At 50.1% G+C, this 15,462-nt stretch overlaps 1 protein-coding gene across 14 annotated transcripts; it reads right to left on the reverse strand.

The window, feature by feature from the left end:
• Positions 1-747: 747 nt before the first annotated feature.
• On the reverse strand, positions 748-8,800 carry Prr36 (proline rich 36). 14 transcript variants are annotated; one of them, XM_030243795.1, is made up of 7 exons: positions 8,367-8,800; positions 8,138-8,249; positions 7,452-7,825; positions 7,239-7,341; positions 6,436-6,548; positions 4,156-6,351; positions 748-2,306 (listed from the first exon to the last, which is right to left on the reverse strand). In XM_030243795.1, exons 3-7 carry the CDS (start codon positions 7,816-7,818, stop codon positions 1,789-1,791), a joined length of 3,297 nt encoding a protein of 1,098 aa, XP_030099655.1. In that variant the 5' UTR covers positions 7,819-7,825; positions 8,138-8,249; positions 8,367-8,800; the 3' UTR covers positions 748-1,788. The 14 variants fall into 14 exon arrangements, with proteins under 14 accessions (XP_030099655.1, XP_011240389.1, XP_017168471.1 ...); XM_011242087.3 differs by having other exon boundaries at positions 8,119-8,249; positions 8,359-8,800; XM_017312982.2 differs by having other exon boundaries at positions 7,452-7,738; positions 8,359-8,787.
• Positions 8,801-15,462: the final 6,662 nt, after the last annotated feature.

The raw sequence follows: 15,462 nt of genomic DNA on the forward strand, positions 1-15,462 counted from the left end.
TGCCAAACCGAGTCAGGCAATGGCATTGGATGGAGAGTCATCTGGGAAAGTGTGCCCAGGTTAGCCCCAGCTCATGTCAGTAAGGTGAAATAAATATAGCCTAGGGCACTAAAGAAAACCAAAAAACAAACAAACAAACAAACAAAAAAACAAACTACTGCCCAATGGCACAGAGCAACTGGGTACAACAGATACAGGGTGAATTCCTGGACAGTCAGGGCCATAAAAAAAAAATAGTTGTTTGTTTTTTTTGTTTTTGTTTTTTTTGTTTGTTTGTTTTTTCTCTTGGACTTGAAGTCTGGGAATAAGGATGTCTGAGGTTCCCTTCAGGGCTCAGCTAGAGAAGAAATCTCTGGCTTGTTGCAAATCTCAGAACTAGAGTCCAGGGTGTACTCCCTCTCCCAACAATGGAGGTAGCAGTGCTCCTCAGAGAGGAGAGTAAAAAATCAAGCAGAGCACTGAGAGTGGGGTAGGGAGAGGGAGGAGGGAAAGGGAAGGGAGAGGGAAGAAGGGAAGGGAGAGAGGGTGAGAAGAAGGAGAATGTGTGTCAGCTTGCAAGGATGCCCCTGAGAGTGCCTAGATTAGCTAATACATAGATTAGCATGGTGTCAACCCCTGAGTACTCTGCCCACCCTACCCCCGACCCCTGCAAGTTACAGCCGGGTCAGTCCACTTAACCCCTACATTTGTGGAAGTTCTTTCTTCAAGCCTGGGCATGTTTCTGCTTTAGCACTGTAGCCTCCTTGATAAAAGGAAAGGGAGATTGCCTCAGTTTATTTTCAACTGTGATAAAATACCTTGACAAAAGCAACTTAGAGGAGAAAGGTTTTATTCTGGCTCACAGTTCAGGGTATCATCTACCACTGGGGAAGTCAATGCAATAGGAGCTGGAAGCAGCCGGTCTCTGAGCATCCACAATGGGGGTTGGGGGGACTGAAGGCATGCTGCTGCCCACCTCTCCGCTGACACAATCCAGTACTCCAGCCAGGGAATGGTGGGCGTTTCCGCCTCAGCCCAAGCAAGTTAGTTCCCATAGGCATGTCAAAAGGCCCCTCTTTTGGATGTTTTCTACATTTTGTCAACTTGACACTACTTATCATGGAGAAGTAACAGATGAAGTCAAGGACTCACCATTCTTCTACTCGAGTTCATCTTTCAGGCCCAACTCTCAAGCATGGAAGAGAAGGGGTGCACACAGGACAACGGTGCTGTAGCAAGGGGTACCCAGGAAAGCAAACTACTCCATGTCCGACCGAGTAAGAGCTTCGGTGGCTCTCCAGTTCATCCACCCAGGCCTTTGTGAGCCTAAGGTTTTCATTAGAAGTGAGACCGGAAAAATCACAAGTCCGTTGTAGCCACTGTCTTACCATTCCCCTTTTCTGTAGAAAAGTCACACAGTTCAGCCAGAACTCCGATTTGCTCAGGCATAACCACTAGTAAGGTGTAGCCTGGCCCTTCGAACTACCTCTGTGGTCCTCTTCCAGCTCGCAAGGTGGCAGAGCGCATAGGTGCCAGCATGTAAACCATTCAGCATGTAAACTATCGTCCACTGAACATAAGGTGTGGTATTGCTCCTTGGAGAAGGGGTGTGGCTTAGGCAAAATAGGAGAAGCTCAAATGGAAGGCCATGTAGGTTACAGCCTGGGCCCCAACACGGGACTCTAGAGGTAAAAACCAATCCAGCCAAGTGTCACAGGAAGTGGGAGTGGAGACTAAGACAAAAGAGGCGTAACCAGAAGGGTGGATTCTAAAGTGGTATGTGTATGGTGGACAGGAATGGGATCTGGCTCAATGAAAAGTCTCCACTTCCACCACAGTCCAGTCACCCTGTGGGGAGGCCACATCATCTGGGGAGAAGCTGGTGACCGAAGTGATGCTGGCACGAGACTCGTCCAAGGGAGACAGCAATTCGGCCCAGCGGCCCAATTCAGCATCGCTAAGCGGAGCCCGGGATCCTCCCGAGACACCACCCACCCCTGAGCCTCCTGAACTGCCTTCGCAGCCCACAGCTGCACCTTCTGCAGCTGCTAGCAGCAGTGTCCGGCTTAGCAGGTGCTGCACAACGCTCGCCTGAAGGGCCCCCAGGGGCAGCTCGCCAAGGCGAGCGGACTTTGGGCTTCTTGAGGATGCTCCTGCACAGTCTGCAGCAGTCACCTTCGCACTGCCAGAGCCAGGCATTGGTTCTGGCTCCACATCTAGGGATCCCGGGGTGGGGGCCACCGACTCTGGTCCTTCAGATTCGTAGATGGTGCACAGGCCATCAGAGGAACCTGGGCCAGCAGTGGGAGGCCATGGCAGGGGAACTCCTGTAAGAGCAAATGTGGGGACTAGAAAGATTGCTCCCTGGTTAAGAGGAGCACTTGTCACCAGACCTGAACCTCACCACCACTGTTTGATCTCTTGAACCTACATAGTGAAGGAGGGAACCAACTCCTGCAAGTTGTCTGCCTTCCACAGCAGCGCTGTGACACTCGAGTCCGCACAAATATTCAAAGAAGCAAGTGAATAAATAAAACTCATTGATATGAAAAAAACTAAAGGACCACCAGGGGGCCAGAGAGATGGTTCAGTGGGTAAGAATACTAGCAGCACTTTAAGAACTGAGTTTGATTCTCTGTACCCACGTGGCTGCTCACAATGGTCTTCAAGTCCAGTTCCAGGTATTTTGACACCATGGCACCACATACGTGGTGCACAAACATACATACGGGCAAATCACCCTTTACATAGAATAGAATAGAATAGAATAGAATAGAATAAAATAGGGCTGTAAAGATGGCTCAGTGGATAAGACACCTGCCATTAAGCCTGAAGGTCTGAGTTCAATCCACAGGTAAGGTGAGAACTGAATTCCATAAGTTGGCTGACTTCCACAAGTGCACCTAAGGAGTGCATGCTCACAGAGTGATACAAGCATATTCAAAAAATTAAATTAAGGAGGCAGGACTGGAAAGGTGACTTGGAGGTAAAGAATAAGTACAGCTCTTGCAAGGAACTGAGTTTGGTTCTCAGCACCTATTTCAGGTGGCTTAAAACCAGTTGTGACACACATGGCACATACATTCACACAAACATACATACACAAAAATAAAAGTAAATCGCTTTTTAAAAGAAGAGATTGTGCCAGGCAGTGGTGGCACATGCCTTTAATCCCAGCACCTGGGAGGCAGAGGCAGGCAGATTTCTGAGTTCGAGGCCAGCCTGGTCTACAGGACAGCCAGGGCTACACAGGAAAACCCTGTCAGAAAGAGAGAGAGAGAGAGAGACAGAGACAGAGACAGAGACAGAGACAGACAGACAGAGAGAGACAGAGAGAGACAGAGAGGGGAGGAGGAGGGGAGTTGAGAAGGAGGGGAGGAGGAGGGGAGGGAGAGGGAGGAGAGGGAAGGGGAGAGGAGAGGAGAGGGGAGAGGAGAGGAGGGGAGGGAAGGGGGAGAGGAGAGGAGAGGAGAGGAGAGGAGAGGGGAGGGGAGGGAAGGGAAGGGGGAGAAGAGAGGAGAGGCGAGGGGAGGGGAGGAGAGGGGAGGGAAGGGGAGAGGAGAGGAGAGGAGAGGAGAGGAGAGGAGAGGAGAGGGAGAGAGGGGAGAGAGGGGAGAGAGAGAGCGAGAGAGAGAGCGAGAGGGAGAGCGAGAGGGAGAGGGAGAGGGAGAGGAGAGGAGAGGAGAGGAGAGGAGAGGAGAGGAGAGGAGAGGAGAGGAGAGGAGAGGAGAGGAGAGGAGAGGAGAGGAGAGGAGAGGGAGAGAGGGGAGAGAGGGGAGAGAGGGGAGAGAGAGCGAGAGGGAGAGCGAGAGGGAGAGCGAGAGGGAGAGGGAGAGGAGAGGAGAGGAGAGGAGAGGAGAGGAGAGGAGAGGAGAGGAGAGGAGAGGAGAGGAGAGGAGAGGAGAGGAGAGGAGGAGAGAGAGAAAGAAAGAGAAAGCAAAATGAGATTATGAGATGAGTAAACACAGTTGCAGCTCTTCCTGACCACCTGAGTTCCCTCCCTATAACATGGTGGAAAGAGAATTCTCACACACTCACACTCACACACACACACACACACACACACACACACACACACACACACACACACACACACACTATGGACCAGGAGCAGGGCTTGACAACTTCTTGGGAAGCTCCACCCCCGAGTCTGGAATCTCTGTTCAGCATCCTTACCTGGAGTGCTGCGTACTGCTAACTGTGGAGCAGAACTTCGACTCCAGGAAGCGGGGTGGCAGGCAGCTAGGTCCGCGTCCGGGGCCGGGGAGATTGTAGGACAGCCCTCGGGCCCACTATCGTAGCCGCGGAGCTCCTCTGGTGTGCTCGTGGCACTACTGCTGTGACCTGCCAGGTCCGGGCCACTCAGCGTACTGGACGGGCTTCGCGAGGGGGGCGGGGGCGGGGCAGGGGCCAGCGCCAGGGTCAGCCGTGGACCTGTGATAGGGACATCTGGACCCGGGGTTGGGGGTCGACGAGGGGCTTGTAGTGGTGGTGAGGCAGGAGGAGAAGGAGGCTGAACAACCGGCGAGGTCAGGCCAGGCGGGACCCCCGGAGGGAAAGTGGTCAGGGGAGAAGGAGGGGTCTGTAAAGTAGGTAAAACCACAAGGGGAATCTGTAGGGGGGGTGTGGCTGTGGCCAATGGGGAGGAGGGAGACTGCAGGGAGGGCAAGGCCAGAGAAGGTGGAGTCTGCGGACAGGGTATTGTCAGAGGAGAAGGAGAGGTTTGTAGAGGAGGCAAAGCCAAGAGAGGACCCTGTGGAAAACATGTGGCTGTGTCCAGGGAAGAGGTGGAAGCTGGCAGAGGGGGAAAAGCCAGAGGTGGGGTTTGCGGAGGGGGCGTGGCCAGGGGTGAAAGAGTGGGTGAGCCCAGTGAAGGTGGGGCTTCTGGAGGGGGAGTTGCTAAGGGAGACGAGGGTGAGGCTGAGGGAGAAAGAGGGCTCTCCAGAGGAGGTGAGGCAGGAGGGGAGAGAAGAGCGGGCAGAGGTGGTGAGGCAGGGGGTGAGGAAAGAGGCAAGGGGTATGTAACAGGAGGTGCCTGCAAAGAAGGCGAGGGTAGAGCGCGTGGCTGCATAGGGGGGGTAGGCAAGAAAGAAGGAGAGGCCTGCAAAGAGGGCGAGCCAGTAGAGAGTTGGGTGGATAGAGGGGACAAGGCCAAAGGAGGAGGCGTGGCCGGCTGGGGTGAGGAGGCCAGTGAGGGCGGCAAGGTCAACAAAGAGGCCTGTGAAGTGGGCAAAGTCTGAGAAAGTGGGAGCCTCAGAGGAGGCGTGACCACGGAAGAGGTAGGCAGAGGTGGTGAGATGGAGGTAGACGAAGAAACTGGAGGAGAAATGGCCAGAAACAGAGGATCTTGCAAAGACGGCGTGGTTCGATTAGCGAGCGTGGCCCGGGGAAGGGGAGGAGACTCAGAAAAGTTGGCCCGGAAAGGAGTGGAGAGAGGCAACTGAGAAGACGTGACAAGGGAAGTGGGCAAATTCTGCGGGGAAATTGGCGGGGAAGGAAGGAGTTGTGGAGGAGACGAGGCTAGAGATAGAGGAGCAGGTGAGAAAGGCATGGCCGAGAGAGTCTCCTGAGGGAGCGTTGCTGAAGAAGCCTGGTTAGGGGGCATATTCTGTATAAGGGGAGGGGGCGATGAAGAGATTACAGCTCTCGGTGGGGGTGAGTCAGAGGCCTCTTCAGTATCCAGAGATGTGGGTGGAGCTAGCAATGGGGGTGTGGCTGGTGTAGAGGGGAGGTTCTGCAGAGAAAGAGGCGGAGGTGATGGTGAGCCTTGTCCAGACTGTGAATGGGGCACTGCCTGTGAAGAGGCTTGTGGTTGGAGTAGTTGAAGAGAAGCTGGTAGAGGCGGGGTGGTGGGAGGAGAGGGAGGAAGTGTGGTTTGCGAGGGATCATCTGGGCCCTGGACAGAGGAAGCACCAGGTGGAGTGGGCGTGACTAAAGATGAAGCAGGAATCAGGCTCTGTACAGAGGGCTTGTTCTTCCTTGGGACTGTGGTCTGGGTTGGGTGCAGAGCTTGCTGCCCTTTCGACTTGAGCTGCGAGGTATGCGCAGGAGCCCGTGGGGTTACACGTGGTGAGACCCCGGAGCGGGATGGGGAGAGCTGAGGAGTAGCACTGGGGATCAGGGAACGTGAGACCGGCTTTTGCAGGCTGCCACCAGCAACAGAGCGTCTCCTAAAGGCTGGGCTCAGCTCCGTGGCACTGGGTTCAGAAGCACTGCTCCCAGGTTTCCTGGCTGCCTCGGTGGTCAGAGGACGCTGTCTGGCACTGGGAGCTGGTTGAGGAAGTCCCACCTCTGTAGCTGGAGCCCTGGACCGACGGGTGATGGCAGGGGAGGGGGCTCCTGAGGTGGGCCCTAAAGAATCTGCAGACAAAACTAAAGTCCAAAAGAAACATAAGCATCTCGGGGCTGGTTGCCTTCAAAGACTGATAGAAACCTACTTGTCTCCAGATCACATACCTCTTCGTGTTCCAGAGTTCAGAGTATTCCTTTTGGGCGTCTCTGGTGTTTTACCTCTGGCCGAGGGTTCCTTAGTCGGAGGTTGGAGTCTCTTCTGGACAACAGGGCCTGGTCTGGGCACAGGAAGACCAGTTGTTAGCATTCCCAATTTCACATTTTCCCATCTGTGAAATAGAGTTGCTTGACTTTCTGTGACCCAACCAATAATGGCTTTTGCCCAATTTGTGTCCATTATCTGCAAGTGTTCCTGAGCTATCTCATATGTAATATTTTTGTGTATGTGTGTGCACATGTGTATACAGTTGTACTCACCCATCGCCCCCCATTGCCTGTGCATGTGGAGGCCAGAGATAAACACCAACATTTAGCTGGACCCATTTTTCTGCCTTGTTTTATTTTCTGTTTTGCTTATTATTACTATGTGGACTGTGTAGGCTGGCCTTGAACTTACAGAGATCCACATGCCTCTGGCTTCTAAGAGCTGGGATTAACAGCAAGTGCTACTACACTTGGCTATTTTTTGGGGGACAGGATCTCTCACAGAAACTGATGTTTGACACTTCCTCTGCTGAGCACCAGAAACACACCTCTTTTCTTCCCACCCAGAGCTGAGGTTACAGTGATACATCAAGATCAGCTTTTACATAGGTGCTGAAGTTTCAAACTCAGGACCTCATATTTGTGCAGCAAGCACTTTAGCACACCAAGCTACCTTTCCAGCCCATTCATGTCTAAGATCAAAAGGTTCCAAATTGCTAACCCTTGCTTGGGGAATTAGGGAGTTGGGGGAATTAACTTATTACCTGGCAATCCCACTGCTGGCACGCCCGGGGCTAGAAATAGAGCCCTGGCCAGGGGTCTTCATAGGGGCCCTCTCTCCTTTCCCAGAAGCTGGGGGCCTGTTGGCTTCAGGGAGAAGACAAAAATCAGTGGTACTTCTGAAAAAGAGGAGTATCTAAGAAGGAAGAGAGAAGGTAAGCAGAGTGCAGATGGAGGTCACAAATAAAGCTGAGTACCTGGGCTACGAGGACCTGCCCCAGCACTGCGCGCTGGTGCCCCGTGAATAGTGGTCTGTGGAAGAGCTGCTTTGCTGGTCTGTGGAAGAGCTGCTTTGCTGGTCTGTGGAAGAGCGGCTTTGCTGGTCTGTGGAAGAGCGGCTTTGCTGGTCTGTGGAAGAGCGGCTTTGCAGACGCCTGGGGCTCGCTCCACCAGGGACCTTCGCCCCATAGCTCCGTTTGCTTCCAAGACTCGAAGGGCAGCAGTGGTCACAGGGGGAGGAGGTCGAGCGGACCCAGAAGGAGGCCTAGGGGTCAGAAGGCCAGGGGGTCGTGAAGACGGCATTCGCGGGGCAGTTCCTGATTTGACGCTATCCCTCTTGTCCATACCGCACCTAATGAGGAAGACAGGAGGCTTGGTATCCCAGGTCCTGAACCAATCACTACAAACCATCCTGAAGCCTCCCTGTGCTTCCTTCTAGCATCGCCACCCATGGGTGCCTAAACCTCAGCCTAAAGAGCCTCGATTTGTTTTTCTTCTAAGCACCCACACCCGCTCACCAACCTGGCCGCTTTCAAGTCCTACGGCTACCTCCATCCCCAAGGCTAAGACGCCCTGTTCAGTCCCCACCCTCCGACCCCCGACCCCGCCTCTGCCCTATTACAAGAACAACATCCACTCCCCTACCCCCTCGCCTCTTGAAAACCTAAATGACCAATCCGGCAAACAGGGAAATGCCTCCGGCTTCCAGATTCAGGGGCCTCAGTGTGCACGCCGATGGGGCTTCGCCAGCGTCCTTCCTCAGGTTCCACAGGCACCTGCACAGAGAAAAAGAGTGGCCTTGTTGCCCGCGAACGGGCTCTGGGAGACAAAGAGCTGACCCCTCCCCCAGTCTGGTCCCCTATGCCAACGATCCGCCCGATCCACCTGCTCACAGCACGCGTTCACCTCCGCCTCTGGGCACCAGCCGCTCCACACAGGGTCGCTTGGGGTGGGGCTGGGCCGGAGAGCAGTAGCGGGGAGCAGCGAAAAGGCAAGGGGAGGGGGCTTCAAGCGACAGAGCCTAGGGAGCTTGGCCACGGCCCCGCCCCCCAGCTTCGGGTGGGGAGAGTAGAGGATGCGCGCACTCGCTCTCGGTCCAGAGCCGAGAGCGTGCCGAGAGGGCTAAGAAAAGAGGCGCGCCTCCGAGGGAGGTGCGGGTGCTGCCTCCCTGTAATACCCCAGAAGAGGCCGATTTCAATGGTCGTGTCTAGCAACCACAGAACTCGAGAGGCTCAGTGGGGGAATCCTTGAAGACCCTCACAGTCCTCTACTCAAGCTCTTGCACCTGCTCCGACACCCCCCTTCTCTAGCACTTGGAGACAGACACTCTCCTAGACAAGGGATAGGCTGGGCCTTGGCAACCAGTAGGGCGGGATCATTGTGCCTCTGGCCCACCAACCAATCCAGCCATTTTGTGTGCCCTGGTCCTCTTTTCCTGCACTTGATGACTATGGAGGCTAGATAGTCCTGCGACACCTGTGCCAGGTCACCTATTTTGTAACTTTGACTTTTCTCACAGCCCTTACCTGATACGGTTGGTGGGAGAATGAGAACCCTGGGAGTTACTTTGTATTACATTTTATTTGGTGTGTGTGTGTGTGTGTGTGTGTGTGTGTGTGTGTGTGTGTGTCCTTGTGCACATGTCACTGCATACTGGTAAAAGTCAAAGAACAACTTGTAGGGCTCAGTTCACTCCTACAACCAGTGGGTCCTGGAGATAGAATCCAGGTGATCAGACTTGGCCGTAAGTGTCTTTACCCACTGAGCTATCTCACCAGGCCCCAAACTCTTGGACTTAGAGGATGCACAGCAGATCCCAGAGTTGAGAGGAGAGAGGAAGAATAGCGGGATGAAAGAAAGGGAGAGAAATAGGAAACACGATGGTGGCTCTGCCTTCTGTGGGGCAGAGCATCTCAACTTTGCTGGCCCACAGGCAGTCAAGTCCTCAGAAACTTCCTGGCAGAGCTGAATTTGTGGAGTATCAAAAAACACGATTACAGAGGGAAAGAGAACTCTCTAAAATGTGTATGAAGAAACTGAGAGCACTCTGAGTATCTCAACCCAGTTGAACAACTAAAAGCTGTCACTTTAGTTTAGTTTGCCAGCTCATGGATCCAGTGGGGCAGGTGTGCCTTATAAGGCATCTTACCCATAGAGGATGTTAAACCAAGACCCTGGTCTGTAAGGGATCTCTGAAGTATATGGGCTCATTGAGTTGGCATTTTGGGCTGTACAGCCAATACTCTAGAGATACAGGCAGAAGGCTCCTGAGTTCCGGGTCCGCCTGGGCTACTTAAGGTTTATTGACTCATCACAGTGCTAACTAGATAAAAGAAATGAGTCCAGGAACATCTTCAAAAGTTTCAGAAGGAGGGCTAGCAAGCAGCTGGAATGAGGTCTGCTGGACCTAGAATTAAGAGCATTTTCAGGGCTGGCCATGTAGCTCAGTTGGCAGAGTATTTCTGTGGCATACAAAAAGTCCTGGTCTCTATCCTCAGCAACACATAAACCTGGAATGGTGGTGTGCAGCTATCATTCCAGCACTTGGTGGGTGGAGACCAATTGAAAATCAATTTCAACATCATCTTTGGCTGAGAGATAATTGGAGACCAGCCTGGGCCTGTCTCAAAAACAAAACAAAACAAAACAAAAAGCAAAACAAACAAAAAACCAAAACAAAACAAAGAACAACAGCCGGAGTAGTGGCTACACACCTTTAATCTTAGCATTCAGGAGGCAGAGGTAGGCAGATCTCTGTGAGTTTGAGTCCAGCCTGATCTACACAGTGAATTCCAGGACAGTCAGAACTATATAGTAAGGTCCTGTCTTAAAAAACAAAACAAAACAAAACAAAACAAAACAAAACAAAACAAAACAAAATGGCAGAATAGTAAGGGATAATAAAAGTAGATAAGGGCTCGAGAGATGGCTCGGCACATAAGGACTCTTGTAACCAAGCCTAAGATCCTAAGTTTGATCCCCGAGGGCCCATATGGTAGAAGAACAACTTCTTCTTTTTTTTTTTTTTTTTTTTGGTTTTTCAAGACAGGGTTTCTCTGTGTAGCCCTGGCTGTCCTGGAACTCACTTTTGTAGACCAGGCTGGCCTGGAACTCAGAAATCTGCCTGCTCTGCCTCCTGAGTGCTGGGATTAAAGGCGTGCGCCACCACGTCCGGCTTGAAGAACAACTTCTACAAGTTGTTCTCTGACACACACACACACACACACACACACACACACACACACACACACACACACACGGCAAATAGTCTTGGTATTTTCTAACTCAGTTGGCTGAGACATGAGGATCACAAGTTTGAGGCCAGCCTACCAAGAAAAGCAGGAGAAGGAGGAGGAGGATGGGAAAGGAAACAGAAGAATAAAGCAGACAGCGTTTTGGGATAAGGGTGTAGTTATGTAAGGAGCAGTACTTGATGCATCTGGAATGGCAGGGGTGGTAATCAGAAATGTTGTGCTTGGGGGGGGCTGTGGGGGGGTGAGCATCTAGAGCGTTCTATGAAGTTTTTGTTTTTGAAACTAAGTCTCCTGTAGCCCAGTGTAGTTTTAGACTCCAGTTGAAGCCAAAAATGACACTGAACATATGCTCCTCCTACACCTACCACCCACGTGCTTAGATGAGAGGCGTGTACCATCACACCTGGTTTATCAGATGGTTGGGATCAATCCAGAGTTTCATATATGCTAAGCAATTATGGTCCAATTGAGTTATAGTCTCAGCCCTTAAGTCTAAGGGTTTTTTAACATATATATATATTTATTTATTTATTGGGAGGTGGGGTGGGTAGCACATACCACAAATAGAAGCCAGGCCCAGAGGCCACCTTTGTGGAGTGGTTCTCTTCTTCTACCTTTGTGTGGGTCTCAGGGATCAAACTTTGATATCCAGACTTGCCATGCAGCACCTTTGCCCACTGAGCCATTTTCCAGGCCTTAAATCAAGGCTTTAACATTCAGGAAGACGTCTTTTGTTGGTTTGGCTCAAAACTCTTAACTGTTTGTCTTCCTCATTTCTCTTTCCCTTCATCAGGCTTCCATTAAATTGAGTACTTTTCATGGGGTGGTAGCTTATTTACACGGAATTCTGATGAGCTTCCTTTTTTTGTGTCAGGGTTCAGTATTATCACATCTGTTGGCTGAGTATCATCTGTCCAGTGGTACTTTCTGCCTTGATGATCCAGAGCCACTCCCCACCATCATAGCCCAGAACTAGCATAGCACCCTGCGGCCTGTCACTCCAGCTTATACACATACACACACATGGCAAACTTGTGCGCACACGGGTGAGTAATTCCTCCCTGCCTGGAATTCAGAGGGTTGCCTGAGTAAGGTGTGGCTGGAAACAGGGGGCTGAGCTTTCTCCATTCGGGAGTTGTAACCAGCTAGGTGAGGAGATACATACTTGCAATTCCAACACTCTCCCAGCTTAGCCTAAAAGATCACCACTAACTTGAAGTTAGCTTAGGACATATAATGAGTTCTAGGCCAACCTGGGCTACAAAGTAACACCCTGCCTCCAAAAAACACAAACAATGGGCCAGTGAGATTGCTTAGCAGTTAAAGGGGCTTGCAGCAACTCCAATGACCTGAGTTTGTTACCTAAAACGCACACTCTAACCTCTATACATGTGCCATGGTGCATGTATATGTTCACATATGTGAAAGTAAATAAATTAACAAAAGTTGTTTTTAAGCAAATGCATGCTTCAGAAGTGGCTCATTCGGTAAGAGCTCTTACCTCACAGGAGAAAGCTCAGTTCAGAGGCCAGCACTTTTATCCTAGTAACTGTATGGTTTGAGGGGGGTCAGGTGGATCCCTGGAAGATTGCTAACTGGCTACTTTAGCCTACTGGGCAAAATCGCAGACCAATAAAACACTCTGCCTGAGCAAAAGCTGATACTGTGGCAGGAAACTTGAGTGCCTGGAGAAAGCTACAAGATTAACCCTTAACCCTAAAGAAGCCCTCTGTCACCTGGGCTTCATAGACAGCCCAAGGAATGTCTGGGTTACCTAAGATGATTGAAGCAGGTGCCATGTAAAAACTCTAGAGTTATGTGGTTCAGGACTCTGAGTTTTGGGCTTTCCTCAGCTCACTAAACCACTCCCATACTCAGGAGTGTTCTCTCCTTCTCAATAAGCTGTCTCACCCTCTGTTTTTAACCACATGTCCCTGTTCTATGCTATGCCTTTGCTATGGGGCACAAGAACCAGACGAATCTTGTTGAGTTTGAGGCCAGCCTGGTCTTCAAAGTGAGTTTCCAGGACAGCCAGCCAGGGCTGTTACACAGAGAAACCCTCTCTAGAAAACTAAAACAACCCTTTCCAAATGACCGTCAACCAGAAGATGAAGCCAGGCAAGTCAGTGTTCTCATGTAACAGCAGCCACTTGGGAAGAGGTAGCAGGAAGTTCATTTGAACTCAGGAGTTTCATTTAGGCATCCTGGGAAACACAGCAAGATCTTATACTTGAAGGAAAGATGGCAAATGACTCAGCTGGTCAAGGTATTTGCTAGCAAGACTGATGACCCAATGGCTTGAGTTTCATCTCTGGGACTCACACCATGGAAAGAGAAAGCTGACGGTGGCATGGGACAACCACTCACACACATAGAAATAAGTAAATAAAAATGTATCTTAAAAGGGACTGTCAAGGTAGTTGGGAGGGAAAAGGTACTTGCTGCCAAGCCTGACAAACTTGTCTCTGAATGATTGAACGATACACACACACACACACACACACACACACACACACACACACACACAGAGAGAGAGAGAGAGAGAGAGAGAGAGAGAGAGAGATTGAGATTTGAACAAAGATTAATAAATACAGAGCACACATGCTGGGTTACTTCTTTCTCCTCTCCAGCTTGCTTCAACTAGAATTCATTTTGTGCCACATTCAATTTTTCATATCAGAATCTAAATATAGAGGGTCTTAAACCAAGACAGCACTAGCTAGGTCACCCATCCACTGTTCATTGGATGCTCCCCTGCTGGGCTAGATACCATTACTAGTGTTAAACATACAGAAGAGAGTAAAAGAGATGGGTGGCTGACTGAGCATGCTTGTGGAGCTTGTGTTCCAGTGAGGTTGGGTTATTATTGGTGATAATGGCTGTTTGTTCCTTTTTGTGACAGTTTCCTGAAATTCATGATTATCTCTATCTCACTAGGCAGCAAAAAATAACCTTGAAGGGTTTTGGTGGTGGTGGTGGTGGTGGTGGGTTTTTTTGTTTTGTTTTTTTGTTTGTTTGTTTGGTTGTTTTTTTTTTTTTTTTTGAGAGTTAGGGTTTCCCTATATAACCCTGACTGTCCTGAAATTTGATATGTAGATCAGGCTAGCTTGAACTCACAGAAATCTGCTTGCTTTGAACTTCTGATTCTCTAACCTTAAACTTCTACTTGGTTTGCTTGTTGGTTACTTGGTTGGTTGGTTTTTTTTTGTTTTGTTTTGTTTTGTTTGTTCCTTTGTTTTGTTTAAAGGTTTGTTTGTTTGTTTGTTTGTTTATTTAATGTATGTGAGTACACTATCACTGTTTTCAGACACACCAGAAAAGGGCATTGAACCCCATTACAATGGCTGTGAACCACCATGTGGTTGCTGGAAGTTGAACTCAGGACCTCTGGAAGAGCAGCCAGTGCTCTTAACCACTGAGCCATCTCTCCAACCCCAGTTGGTTGGTTTTTGTTTTGTTTTTCTGAGACAGGGTTTCTCTGTGTAGCCCTTCCTGGCTGTCCTGGAACTCACTCTGTAGACCTGACTGGCCTGGAACTCAAAGATTCACCAGCTTCTGCCTCCCAAGTGCTGGGGTTAAAGATGTGCATCACCACTGGTTTATTTTAAGCAGGCAGGGTCTGCTACAAACCAGATTAGCCTCAAACTTGCTATGTAGCTGAGAATGACTTTAAACTTCTGGTTTTCATGAAATTCTCTCTCTCTCTCTCTCTCTCTCTCTCTCTCTCACACACACACACACACACACACACACACACACACACACACACACACCACCTCTACCTTCCCAGGATTAGCCTGTGTCCTGTCTGTGGAGTACTAGAAATGAAACCCAGAGCTTCCTGCATGGAAGGCAAGCTTTCTAAGCTCCAGCTCCATCCCTGAAGGCAGACTTGTTAACAAGTGACAGATCGAAGTCTCTCAGGATGCTTATTCAGCAGATCAGTGCACACAACCCTCCACCCTCACCCTAGGACAAGGGGTCCAAGGAACCCGTCAGGGAGAAGGGAGAGACAACCATTCTCAGATGCTTCCAACTCCATGAAGACCTCAGAAAAGCCTTTCACTGGATCCTGCTTTGCCGTTATTTATTATATCTACAGAACATATCTCATATTAACTTGTTCTCTTTTTTGCTCATGTGCTTTTATTTTTCTTAAGTAAAAATTTCTAGTAAGTGTTCTGATTTTGTTTGTTTTGAGAGAGTGCCTGACTGGGTTGGCTTCAAACTCATACAGATCCACCAACCTCAGCCTCCTGGGTGCTGGGATTTACAAGCGGGTGCCACCGTGCTAGCTCTGTGTTCAGAGTCTTCTTGTTGCTGTTTTGTTTTTCTGTGCGTGTGTATGCCAGAGGCTAACATCAAGTGTCATTCTTCATCTTTATTTTTAAGTTTGGATGTTTGTCTGTGTGTATGTGTACCACATGTGTGCAGTAGCATGGAGATCAGAAGAGGGTACCAGATTCCCTGAGACTCTAGTTCCATATAGTTGTAAGCCACCACTTGGGTGCAAGGGATTGAACCCTTATTCTTTGGAAAGGTAGCCAGTGCTCTAAAACACTGGGATATCTCTTCAGTCCCTTAGCTTTGTTTTGTTTTTTAATTGTGTGTGTGTGTGTGTGTGTGTGTGGAGTGCAGTACCTGCAAAGGCAAGAAGAGGATATCCATGATCCTCTGGTACTGGAGTTACAAGAGGTCATAAGCTGTTTGGTGTGGGTGCCAAGAATCAAACTCA

Source organism: Mus musculus, chromosome 8, assembly GCF_000001635.26.
Source record: "Mus musculus strain C57BL/6J chromosome 8, GRCm38.p6 C57BL/6J".
Taxonomy (NCBI): domain Eukaryota; kingdom Metazoa; phylum Chordata; class Mammalia; order Rodentia; family Muridae; genus Mus; species Mus musculus.